This window comes from Rissa tridactyla, chromosome 4, assembly GCF_028500815.1.
Source record: "Rissa tridactyla isolate bRisTri1 chromosome 4, bRisTri1.patW.cur.20221130, whole genome shotgun sequence".
NCBI lineage: Eukaryota > Metazoa > Chordata > Aves > Charadriiformes > Laridae > Rissa > Rissa tridactyla.
The window spans coordinates 55170812-55184203 of NC_071469.1; the positions used below are offsets into that span (position 1 = coordinate 55170812).

General features: G+C 48.4%; 1 protein-coding gene across 1 annotated transcript in view; it reads right to left on the reverse strand.

The window, feature by feature from the left end:
• The window catches only part of ASB2 (ankyrin repeat and SOCS box containing 2), a 32683-nt gene extending 19783 nt beyond the window's left edge, over positions 1-12900 (reverse strand). The window contains exons 1-3 of the mRNA XM_054200781.1: positions 12653-12900; positions 6364-6645; positions 4696-4800 (exon numbers count right to left, since the gene is read on the reverse strand). Coding sequence (XP_054056756.1) covers positions 4696-4800; positions 6364-6608 — 350 coding nt within the window. The 5' untranslated portion in view covers positions 6609-6645; positions 12653-12900. The remainder of the gene's footprint in view (positions 1-4695; positions 4801-6363; positions 6646-12652) is intronic.
• Between the last annotated feature and the right edge of the window lie 492 nt (positions 12901-13392).

The following is a 13392-nucleotide window of genomic DNA, read 5'->3' on the forward strand; positions in this document are numbered from 1 at the left end:
GCTGATCTCTTTCCTTGGAATGTAAGGAAAGTGTAGGTGTGACTAATCTCTGACATAAACATTTATATTTTAGATATCTGCAGATGGAGGAGACTAGCTCTACCCGTGCTCTGTACACTGCCATGAGCGCCCATGGCTGTGGTAACTACATCACTCCCCCATGTGGTGAGGTGTTTCCATATGAGACCTCTTAAACAAGATCAGCTTTGAAGAGGATTGCCCCTCTTCATCCCTGAAGAAAATTTTAACTTTGATTTGCAGGTGGCTTAGCCCTAAAGCAGAAATTCTCCCTCAATCTTGTCCTTGTGTTTTAAAGATACTTCCTATTTCTCTTACGCAAACCTGTTTTCAGAAGTTAGCTGGACCAGTTATGAAGAAGGGAGAGCTCTGGTTAGATCATGTGGACATTACAGTCTTGGTCTCAGCTCTCCAGCCAGGGAGGAATAAAAAAATAATCCACCCACCAAAATGAAATTTTGAGCTTCCCTTCATGACCATGCCCTAGAGCCACCCAACTGCTATTTCAGCATTGAGCACTCAAGTTTTCAGAAATGATAACTGCTTTGGACTTTATAAACCTTCAAAAGCTTTCAAGAAGAGGATCACTGTGAAAGTCTACAAAAAGCATGAAGTGTGCTCCATGGCAGCCAGAAGTGAGACACAATGAGCAGCCTACAAGGGAGCTTTGCTCTGATCAGCCTTCCCTTTGCCAACCAGGCATTCCGCACAGCCTAGGCAGCAACCCATTTCTCTGAGCTCTGTAAGAGCAATTGCAGAGCAGGGCTGACAGGGCACATCAGTCCTTCTTGCAGAGCAACAGCAGAGTTGCTGTGGGGGTCCCAGTTCTGCTGGAGACACAGCACTGCCTGGCCATCACCCTACCACTGCTCAGCAGTGCCTGCAGTGGGGCCTGGGGTTCCTCTGTTCCAGCAGGGAATGGGATGCTCAGAGGAGACCTTCTCGCTCTCTACAACTACCTGAGAGGAGGTTGTAGCCAGGCGGGGGTCGGTCTCTTCTCCCAAGTAACAGGCGACAGGACAAGAGGAAATGGCCTCAAGTTCTGCCAGGGGAGGTTTAGATTGGATATTAGGAAAAATTTCTTCACTGAAAGGGTTATCAAACACTGCAACAGGCTGCCCAGGGAAGTGGTTGAATCACCATCCCTGGAGGCATTTAAAAGACATGTAGATGTGGTACTTTAGGGACATGGTTTAGTGGTGGACTTGGCTGGACTTGATCTTAAAGGTCCCTCCCAACCTAGACAATTCTATGATTCTATGATTCCAGTGCTAGCGCTTGGTCCTGCTGTGGCAGAGCTGTGCTGAGAGAAGGCAGCCACCAAACAGCTAAGCTCCAGGACAGCAAATGCAGCAAAGGAAGAAGCATTTTCCCGGTTCTAATGGGGAATCGCAAAACATGAATGTGGGCTATATTTTCAGAGCGAGAGAACAAAAAGGTGTTGAAAACATAGGAGAGTTTGTGGTTTGAACTAACTCTTAAGAGAAAATCTTGCAGCCTTGAAGGCAGAGAGACTGGGGAGGGAGGTGCATGCTCAGAGAGACTATTAGCATCACCAGGGCAGGAATACAGCGTGTGATGAAGGTCATGCAGGACAGTGATGATGGGAACAACCAGAAACTCTGCTCATAACAGAAGGTCTAAAATGCCACAACAGAGTGAGATCAGAGACAGAAAAATATGGGCAGTTCAACACAGGAGTCTTCAAAAAGCAGATCATTGCTACGACCTCTGCATTTAGTGCAGGTTACAGGGGCAGCACTGGATTCATTGCTTTGCAGGGGCTGGAGAGACCAACAGTGTGAAACTCACACAAGCGTCATTAATTTCAGCTTGCCCAGACATACACAATCTGGGCAATAAATACTGATATTAGCACTGAAAGAAAATTCAGCAAGCTGATTCTCTGAGGATAAACTCTCAGGGCCTGGAGTGGAAGCAGCTGAACACAACAGGTGTACCAAGGAATGGGAAAAGACACCATTTCCCACATGAGAAAGTAGATAGTGCCACGCGCTCCTTCTCTATAGGTGTAAGCAGTGATCTCAAAACAGCAGGGTCACAAAAATAGCAACACTGGAATTGGGGAAGATATGGGACATGAAGCCAGGCGTTTTGCCTGGGGAGATAACAGCTAGAGCGGGCAGCTGCCTTCCTGGCCACAGCCCACCCAGGAGGAACCGACTGACCTTCTGATAAGTGCTGGGCTGAAGTCCCAGGGACGCTGCTGTATCTCCATGCTGTTCAGAGTACCCTTGGGACTAAACTTAAAATTGCTAGCTTTATATAGATAATAGATTTTTATATAGGCGTTTGGAATTGAGCATTTTGTTGAAGTCAGTTAGCAGCAACAATTGGCGTGTTTGGCCGGGAGAGGAGGAGGAGGAGGTGGGGGATCTTGGTCTTGGAAAGCCTCTGGCAGAAGGCTGCTGGAGCCATCTGTTGTTCCCCGCTAAGGTTCATGTTACACACACAGGGCTGATCACTGCGACCTCTGGATTTGGGCACATGATAGAGTTACCAGCACTTAATGAGTTACTGCACGCCAGGTGGGCCACGGCAGGAGGCTGTGCCTGGGGCTGGCACACGGCAAATACAAGGTGGATCACCTTAGGTGAGGCCTCCGGGAAAGCAGAGGGTACCTCAGATCTGTGGTAGGGTTAAAAATGTGTGAAGAATCAGTTACTATTCTGCCTAAGCCCTCAGATGTTGAATGAAGCAAACTTCTGTCAGGCTCCTTGACCTTAAATGATTCCTGAGTAAAATGAGGGGGCTTGCCAGACCAGGCTGTAGATGCTTTAGCCAAGCAAATTCCAGATCAGAACAGAAAGTTTAACGAATCTCCACGTGAAATCCTTGTTTTCTGCCTGGCTCATAGTTGGCTGTTATAAAATAACAACACATTCTGCTGCTTGGATTTTGCCAGATGCAGAAAAAATGAGTATTAGAACTATGGAGGAAGCCTGAAAATCTGATGAAATCTTAACCTTATAGACGAATCAAAAGAATTATTGCATTTCAGAGGCCAGCAGCCAAGATAATAAATACTCATTGCTGATGAGATGTATGGTGGGGTCAGTTCTGAGAGCTGCAGAAGAGGTTCAGTGGAGCACAGAAAGGTTCAGGAAGCTCCTTTTCCTGGCAGCCTGGTGAGATGCAGGCAGAAAGAAAGAACAACTTCTCCCCGGGTGAAGCCAACTATCATCCCTGCCTGGCTCTGAGACCAGGGCTATAAGGCAGTCATGCCATCATGTTCTCCTGTGGCTTCACAGCCATGTTTTTTGCTCTCACCTGACAGCAGAGGAGCCTTATCCCAGCCTTCTTGTGGGCTGAACTCTATTGAGCTACTGATGCAGAAGAAAAGCTTGTCCTCCAGTCATCGCACCCAGAGCGGGAGAGTGGCATGCAAGGTGTGCAGAGCACTTAATAAGAGGATGCGATTTCAGTGTGGCCAAGGGGAGATGGCAGCTGGCAGAGGTGAGGGAGGCTTCACGTGTCAGCAGAAAAGAGGTTTTCACAAAGTCGGGGGCGGGGGGGGAGCGGGGGCAGCGTCAGTGGAGAGCCAGGGAACGAGCCTGGATCAGGCAGGGTGAGGTGGGGCAGATTGTAGAGCTGGGTGAGGGATGAAAGGAAAAAGAGTGGTGGAGGGGTAGTCACTGCAACCATGCATCCAGGGAGGGACTTGTGAGATGGATAAAACAAAGTGGATTTCAAGTGGGTAGATAAAAAAAGGCAGGGAAGGGTTTTCTGCAGGACCCAGAGAAATGCTCCAACTTTCCTCTCCTCATCTGGTAGCTAAAGGCAGGTGCGTGCATCTACTCAGCCCCTCAGAGAGCTGTAATAAACCCGTCATGTCCCACACTCTTCCACTACACACGGGCACTGAGCAGAGCTGGGGCCACCCCTTTGCCCGTCTGCTTTCCTCATCCATGACTGTGTTCACCTAAGCTTATTGACGGCCTCTGCCAACAGCAAAACGTGGCCAGGAGGATCAAAGTCAATCAAGCTGGTTTCCTCCCTGGGCAGGGCTCAAGCTGTGGTACGGCTCCCCACCAGCCCTCCTCAGCGCGGCAGGACGGCGCAGGTATTGCTGGGAACAGGCATGGCATTTTGGGAGCATTTATAAAATATTTACTTTGAAGGACTGGACTTTCTCACCCCTTTTTTTATACTGCAATAAAATGTTTCTTTTTCCCCACTCTTCCCCACTGTTGAACCGTGAACTTAATACCAGTGGAGTTACTATCAGCACCTGCCTGCCTCATCTACTGTGTTGATACAGGAGTCAGCCTGTATAAATAAACCACAGGCATCGCTTCCCTGCTGTCCTTGTCACCTCAGAGCTACCGAATGACCCAGAGTCCCCAGGACACATTCGCTGGAGAGGAGTGAAGGGGGAGGGGAGAGAACAAGGGACGTTGGAGGTGGGTCACCCACAAGAGCCTGGTCCTGGCCCGTGGGAGGTGGGAAGGAAGAGTGGGGAGGCAGCGAGGGTGCAGTGCAGGTACCAGCAAGACCCCTCTAAGCAGGTCATGACCTCCTCCAGGTGAACACCACCATTTCCCCCCACCAGACACCATCGCTGCCTAGAAGAGCTGGCTCCGGGGGGGCAGAGTGGGTAGCGAGGCTTGTTTTGACTGCGGGGGGAAAGCAGGAGAGGGAGAGATAGGCACTTACATGGGCTGGGATGTGCTGAAGAGGCTGCCGTCGTACCTTCGCCTGACCCCCCAGGCTGCCCCTGAGCTGGACGGCTGAGCACGGCCTCTCGGCTGGGCTGCCAATCTGGAGTGGCGATGACATGAATGAAATAAGGAGAAATACTCCGAATAGGAGAAACAGGTCATGTTGAGGCAGAAACAGAGACGCGCATCCACGGAGACAGAGCAAGAAAGCCTGCTGGTCAGGGCTTTGAATAAAAGCAGATGGCCACGGCTTGCTCGGCACTGGATTCAGCTGCTCGCTCAGCTCGAGATTATTTTTGGCCCTCTGAGGAAGCGTCAGGGGATTCAAATGACCATATAAGACAACAGTGAGGTTAACCCTACCCCCGCCGCACAGGAAGCGGGCACGAGGCGAGGTGACATTCATCACCTCCAAAGTGCCACGCAAGCAGGTTGGCGGTGGTGGTGGAGGCGGAGGAGGACCCAGGGCCCCCCAGTGCCGGCTCCGTTTCCAGCCCAGCTCTCCCCCAGTGGCAGAAGAGTTCAGCAACGCTACAGATCTGGAGCTACAAGGATTTTTTCCTGCAGTGGGAGGTCAAAAGCTGCTGGGCTGAGGCAAAGGCAGGGCAGGCTAATGCACAGAACTGCGGATGCTGCCAAAATAGCAGGTGCCAAAGGACCCCCAAGGAGAACAGGAGCAAAGGGGCAGGGAAGCCCTTGTTCTCCCCGTATTGGGTCCCCGCAGCAGAGCGGACAGTACAAGTAATGAGACCAAGAAGCAGCAACCTTCAGTGGGAGCAGGACTGTCTGCATCCCGATTCTGCAGCTATCAAACATGCTTACTGCTCCTCAAGCTGTCCCCAGTTTCCCAGCCTTGGAAACCAGACAGTCACAGGTGGTGAGGAGTTAGAGGAGAGTAGCGTTTTGAGACAGAAGGAGGAACAAAACTTCAGTTACTCCCAGCTTATTAAAAAAAAGTTTAAAATTATATTTTTCCTTGGTTTGGGGGTGACTTTGTAACCCCTTCCCTCCCCCCGCTTAAGAAATCTGCCTTTTAGAAAATGAAAGGAGAACAATGTCTGGGTTTGAAACTGTCAGCAGGTCTCTGTAACCCACAGCCCAGCACTACAGGGGAAGGGGATGCCGCCACGCTTTGGTATCCGGATCCGCTCCTGGCTGCAAGCGGTGTGCTTGAGGTCAGGCACAGTTATCTGAGGTTATTTCAGTTATCTGAAACAACTACATCCTTTAGAGACTGCAGCATCTAAAAGGTAGCCAGCTCACACTGTTTTATATGCCTGTTTTTGGCCTCTCTCCTGTGTTTTCCCGTAACAAATGCTGCATTCCCTCTCAGGTGAAACTTAAGCTCAGCATACAGTGTGCCCCAGTGGGGGAAAGGAGCCGCTGGCTTCGGCAGGGCTCCTGTCGTTCAGGAGAGCTTGTAGCAGTGCCCCTTTTCTTATTTTATTTGTTCCTCAAAACAGTCAACATCAAGGAATTTCTCATTTTGACGTGAGGGCGTAAATTGTTGACCTCATCGCATTTATGGCAGACTCCGGCTTTCAAGCTAATGACAGACTCGCAGAGCAGCCGCCCAGTAAAGCTAATTAGAAAGCACGTGTTTAGACGAGGGAATTGTTTTCGTTTTGCAGGGACGGCACGGCTCAGGCGGGTGCTCACTCACCTTTGCCATGGGTAGATGCGGTAGGGCGGGTTGTGGCTGCTGGCGTGGCTGGGGACGGCCACCTCGCCGGGACCCGCCACCATTGACTTCTGGTGGCTCTGGGCAGCTGGCTGACCCGCAGGGTCTTCTTCCAAGCTCTGCTGGATGGCCATCTTTATAAGCTCGTCTTCACTCAAGCTGCTGTACAGGCTGTATTCCTCACAGCCTATCGTTTGTCTTTGAGTATTTGCTGCCGTTGTAGCCATTTTTTTTAATTTCCTTTTTTTTTTTTGTTTTGCTTTCCTGTAAAAGGAAAATGTGATCATCAAAATCTGGAAAATGAAAGAAAGACACTCAACTACTATCTTGTGCTTTTGTTCAGCTCTGATTAGACCGACCAGAAAACCCTTCAGAAATGCTTCACCGGGGAGAGAACATTATATAAACTTAATGAACTTTATGTCCCCTAGAAGTAACTGATTTAGCTGGTGTTTGAAAGAGGGAAGGGAGCTGCTGCAAGCAAGGCAGGTTTTTATCTACTTATTCTGCTTACCACTGTTCAAGAAAAAAATAGGTAAAGGAAATCCACCTAAGATTAAAGAGATACAGCTTTCAAATGAATTTAGGAGAACACCAATGGACATCTCCTTTTTTTGGGTGTTTTTTTTTTTTGATTTTAATTCTTGCTCTAATTGCAGAAAATTAAGGGAAGAAGTTTGCCTGTCTGTTTGCTGGTTTTCTGCAAGGGCAAGTTCTCCACCACGAAGTGTAAAGAGATTTCGTAGAGCAATTTTTTCCACCATTATCTGGATATCTCTCAAGCAACATGCAAAGCTATTCTCTGAAGTGTCTTTCTTTGTTTCACTCATCTAGGAGAGCAAAAAGACACCACTCAGTTTCACTTCTGATTTTTGGTTTTCACAGAACAACGTTCAAGGTCATGAGCTTTAAGACTTATGGTCAGACTCTCTTCTAAAAACTGGTGGTTGATAGCTGGAAATGAGAGAACGGGGAAACATCACACTCAGCAATCACAGAATGACTGTGAAACATCACTGCAGCATGGACTCAAGAAAGGCAAAGACAATCCAAAATTCTGAGGTATTTCCAGCAGTGAGAGGGAAGTACTAATGCCATGAATAGTTTGATGCTCTAGCAGGATCTCATCCGGATGCCAGAGAGCACTCTGGCCACTGGTGTTCAAGTGCCAAGGGCTTATTTCATGGGGGAAGATGAAAAACTTTGCCTCTTTTAAAAGGATGACAGCCAAGGGGGCATAGGTTTGCTTTTTATAAGCAGGCAGCAAGAACTGTGTAAAATCATGGAGAACATTGGGATGAGGAGCAATGGCTACAGGCTGCCCGTGGACAGCCTGTGGACAGGCATCAAGCAGAAAGGTACTGTGGAAGCATGTCCCCCAGGCACAGAGAGGTGGGGTAGCCAGCAAAGCCCAACCTGGGGGCTGTCACTCCCTGCCCCAGTGATGCCACAGCAGGGCTGGTCTCCAGCTCCCCACAGCCCTGCTGGGCCATGGGCCAAGCCGGGCCACCTGGCAGAGCCACACACATGAGGCTGGCACAGCCAGCCCAGCCTCCTGCTGCTCAGAACCTGCCTCCCACCACGCTGGGCACCACTGGATGCAAAGCCTTCAGCTCTTCCACCTCGCCGAGTGCCTGGGGCAGCCTGGCTGCCCAGGGACAGGCACCCCCATCAGTGGCAGCAGGGTCCAGCGTGCCATGAGCCCCATGCCAGGAGATTGCCCTGCTCTAGAAGTCCTCGCTGCTGCATGCTCGGCCAAGAGATGGTCCTGACCTGGAGGAAATGGTAGCTCACCAAATCATAGAATCATAGAATCTTCATGGTTGGAAAGGACCTTTGAGATCATCGAGTCCAACCATACAAATGGCAATAGAGCTGTATCTATGCATGTCAGGATGCTTATGTTTGTTTCTTTAACCATAATTTTTAAAAAAAGAAACTAATACAGAGTTTAAATAAACTGAAAGAGCTTGAATCAAGCCATAAGCAACTTAAAATCTTGGATTTAAGCGTTTCACTTCAGAAATGGTGATATATCCCACATCAACAGCCACCTCAGACTCCAAGCACACCCCAGAAGAAGTGGGAAGAGTTCAGGGTAAAGGGAAGCCCAGCAGGCTTCAGATTGACATTATGACTTGCAACAATAAAGGATGTATTTAACAGCCTTGAAAACTGCCAAAATAAAACCTTCTGTTGCTGTAAATAATGCAACCCAGTTTTGTTGGGTTTTCTGTTTTAATTTTCAGCCAGATCTCTCCTGGCTGCTATTGGATACCTTCTCCAGCGAGAGCTGGTGTGCCTCAGCTCTGCTATGACCCTTGCTGTCCCAAGGAACAAAGCCCAGGCATCAAGTCGCTGATAGGTCCCATATGGAGCTGCTCCATAGGCATAGCCCTGTGCCCCAGCCGTGCTGGTACCTGTCCTTGCTTGCTCTCCAGCCCGTCCCTGGCCAAGAACCATGACATAGCTTTGTTTCTGCTGCTGCTTGGCTTGCTCAGCTCCTGGCATGCTGGGCAGCACTTTCATTGTCCGTCAGCCTACGTACTCACTCAGTAACCGGCGCGCTGTGGATGCTTGAAATCCACGGGCTGGAGTCAGAGGGCTTGTCTGCAGCATCCAACTCTGCAATGCCTAAATGTAGGGACCTGGCCCCGGAGGTGACTCAGAGACCAAAACTAAGTTAATGGAGAGGGCAGGATCTGATCATAAGCTCTTAATAGAGGTGATGCACAACGACTCTTGGGAGGAGGCAAGAATGGAGACATAAATGCTCCTTTGTGAGAACAACCTGTGCCAGCGGAGCGTGGGGCACAGACCCCTCCTCTGTATCCTCCCCAGCCCCACCTGACAGCACAGCAGGCAGCAGGTCCAGCCTCATCGTGCTTCTGAGCTGGGTGTTGGAGTCCCTTCATGGGCAGTCGAGGCTTTAAGGAATGTCCAGGAGACCACTGCCAATGGGACTCTGCACTCCGGCACAGAGAGGCTCACTGATTTAGGTGCCTCACTAAATTTCCAATGGATCTAGGTATAAAGGCCATTTCTGGACATCTTCACCTCCCTCCTTCTTTTGTTTCACACCTCCTTGAGGCACAGGGAGGGGAAAGGAAGATTTTGAGTTCGGCAATCACTCCTATTTCACCCTCTTATTCTTTGTATGGGTTAACTGGGTCCCACCCACTCTCAGAGAAAAGGGAGAACCTCCCCTGCATGTTGGTGATCCTCACTAATCTAAATATTATGACAGGAGTCCCACAGAGTGCAGAAACAACAGTGCTGGCTGCAGCTCCCACCACTGACTCATCCTGCGGGAAGAAACATCATGGGGCTCAAAATAGAGAAAGCTTTCATTTCTGCTCATCTAACTGGCACGACCCCAATGAAGGTGTGAGGGTCACATCCCAGGGCTGTAAGAGCTTTTGGGTCAGTCCTGATAGCCAAGGACAGCCTTGGCTCTCCTGACTCCTGGCAGAGACGGTTCCAGTTGGGTTTCAAGCCATTCTCGCTTCCCTCCACCCATCTCCCCTACCTCGGACTGACCTGTGTGGTGTGTCTCAGTTTGGCAGAAGGTATGATGCGTGTGTCCTCCATACAGCTCCCTGTGTGATGGCTCCGAGCAGAGACAAGCCACCACCCTCCCCTTCCACCTGGAGATGCTTTTGTTTGAAGCTGCAGAGCCACAGTGCTCTGCGGAAAGCCCCAGTGAGCCAGCTGAGCTGCAGTAATGGCCAAGCTCATCGCCCCAGCTGGAACACAGGTGGATTAAATTTAACCTTCTTTGGCTGCAGCTGAGCTTGGTGGCATTGCCTGGCACTGCAGTGGCCACCCAGACCCACCCTGGCTCAGCTGAGAGAGCAGGGCTAAGGTAGCCAGTGCCAAAATACCACAACCTTATGAAAGGCCACTAGACTAATGCGCCATAAGCTACGAGCTTCTGTAATGAAGGTGCGAAAAAAAATCAGTCTGGGTTGCTAGGTATGGTTGAATCAGTTTGAATAAGTAAGATCCGGCCAAAGTGGTCTTTCTAAACACAGCTTGAACCTATTTGCTTGCTCTAAGCCTCCTTACTGTAGGTATAAATTATTTGAATCGGATTTATAAGTTGAGTGCTGGGTTTACTGTTCTCCAGGTTTTGGGGGGAGGTTTTAAATGTTTGGCTGCGCCCTGTGTTTCTCTGGCAGCCCAAGAACCCACCTCACAGGCAGGGAGGACACAGCATTGCATGTGCTCTAAATACCTAAATATCACAGCATGTGATATTTAAAGCCGTGGGTATAGTGCCCTTATTATTCCTTACAGATCACTTTGCCTTCAGGTCTGAATGGCTTCATTAGTGATCTCTCTTGGCAGAGACACGTCTTAGGATACCGCTGCCATTTCATAGCTCAGTCTGACAGGATCCTCTGGATCTAAATTTACCATCATTTCCACACAGGGCCTGATTCTTAATTTTGCCATCCCTATTCCAGCGCGAGTTTGTTTATTTAGATGCAGTGACCAGGCCTATGCCATGCAGAGGTGCCTTAGCTGCGTCCAGGGACCAGAAGGTAAGGTCAGAAACGAAATGCTTGTGGCAGGGCCAGGCGTTGGCAGATGCTCTGCCCTGCGTTGAGGAGCAGCTGTACCTGGCAGATCTTCGAAACCAAAGGTACTACTCACCAGTGTGACTTAGTTACCACTCACACTATGGCAAAAGCCACAGACAAACGCAATTAGGTTGCTATTATATTTAGACTGCAAGCTCTGTCAACATACAGTGTTTGGGAGAATGGGCCTCTGATCCCTGATGCAACATAAATAAACAACGAGGATTACAGCTGGCTTTGAGCGTGCAGAACCGCGCTATTCAATACCATTAGCATCTGAAACAACTGGTCCCCATTGATAGCACTTCCTTAAAGAAAAGCTTAGCAAGGCTGCCTGTCCTCCTTCAATAGATCCCAGGCAGCAGAATTAGCAGAATTACTTATTGCTGTCAGAGGAGGGTGGCAGGTGAGTGACAAGGTCATTAAGGGAGCAGAGCCAAGGACTTTGCCTGCCTTTGCACGGAGTTTACCCCAGTCAGCTTGTAACTCAATCCAGGACCTCGGTATTTATGGCTCAGGGTGCGACAAACCACATTTCTAAAAACAAAAACAAGTCTTTGGAGGCTGCAAAAGAGGGAGGAGAGGAGCCCCTTGCTCGTTTTGCTTTTTGCAGGGAATGGTTGAGCCCCAGCTTGTGCAGACACGCGTTTGCCTTTCCGTGTGTTTGCCTTTTTACTTCTGAGAGCAGCAGGAGCACATGCTGGGGGAAGGCAAGCGCGGCTGGAAGCCTTCACAGTAAACCCAGCCTCCACTTCTTTACCTCTCACTGCGGCACCTTTCAGGCCAGACCCTCTGCTGGCAACGGCAACCAGACCAATTTGCAGCACTTCCAGTTCTCATACTCACATTTTTTGCTGCGTTTTAGGTCAGTTTCCAGATAACTGTTTGCAGTTCTCAAAGGATATTATATTGGATAACTACTGCTGGGAAGCAAATGGTTTTAGAAAAACAGAAAGATTTTGGTGCCCATCAGATCTGCCGGAGCTGGGACGTTAGGAGAATGACACCTCGTGCTGCCTAGCTGCGGCAGCAGGCAGATCTATTTTGTCATGACAGTTTATGCAAACCCCTCCAGTTCTAGCCCAGCGCCGAAGGAGCAAAGCCAGACTTCCCAAAAGAATCCTCCAGGCAAACAAATCTCCTTGTCCAGCCCCAGCTGTCAAAACAGGTCTGGCATGTGTTATGATGCCATCAAATTGTGATTCTGTGTAAACTCTTTACTGGAAATGCATACACCTGCAAGTTTTTGTTTCTTTTCAGAGAGCATTAATTCACACTGCATTCAGTGCAACATTAGCTTCATGTCATACCACCTGGAAATTTATAAATGAAAGAAATCGTTTGCTGATGCCATTTCTCTTCCTTCACACTCTGACTTCCACACTACATTGTACATTAGCATGCCGTTACAACAGTGACGATTATTTCTGAGCAAGCTATTCCAGGGACAAAGATAAAATCGTCACCTGCAAGTAAAAAAAAAATAAGGAAAAGGCAGACCTACAGTTCTGCTTAACACCAGCGAGTGTTTTATGGCTTATTTGAAAAAAAAACCCAAAAGCAAACCACGAAACTCCCAAGATTGCGTTAGGGTATTAGGTTATAGGAATAAATATTTGCATAGACAAAGCAAACTGACAGATTGAAAACACTAAATAAGTTCAAAACATGCATATTTGCATTACCTTTTTTGTTCTGAAATAAAAGGGTAATAGTACTGCTGAAATGGGTTATCTCCTTGATTAAGTCTTAATTCAGAAAATCCTCGCTGGCATTCATCTCCCTGCTTTGCCTGGATGTTTCGATCAACTGCAGGACAGCTTTGAAACACTCTCGCTTTGAAGCCTGGAGTTTATTTCTGGATCACCCCATGATCAGCGAATACAAGCCAAAATATAAGTTGTTCTGAATCTCAGATTTCCTGTTTGAAGATGCACGGCAGAAACTTTTATCCATCCTAAAGTTCTTTTTTGTTGCATTGTCTGAAGAACTTCATTTCATCAAGCATCCTGTAGCTAAATGACACAAAGTTGACCCTTCTATTACATCATTATTTATTGTCCCTGACAAGAAGACCATATATGGACATGTTTCTGGAACCTAAAGAGAAAAAAAAAAATTGCCGTATAATTTTGAAGTAAAATATGTTGTCCTGGAGAGTTTTATTTACTTGGGGGGAAAGGAGCTCAATTTACTTTTCTTTTAGCTGCTGCTTGTTAAACGAAACAGACAAATATTATGTGGGTATTTATTGATGTTTTAGAGCGGTTCGTATATTTTTAAGGCTGCAAGTTTGAGACTTTGGGATTCCAAAAGATGACAAAAGCAGCTGTGAACCTGTTCCAAGCAGTATTTGTAGGAGCTTACTACTGGAAAAGAACTGCTTTCGTACCACAAAAATGTGAACGACAGACCCTCTCTCAGA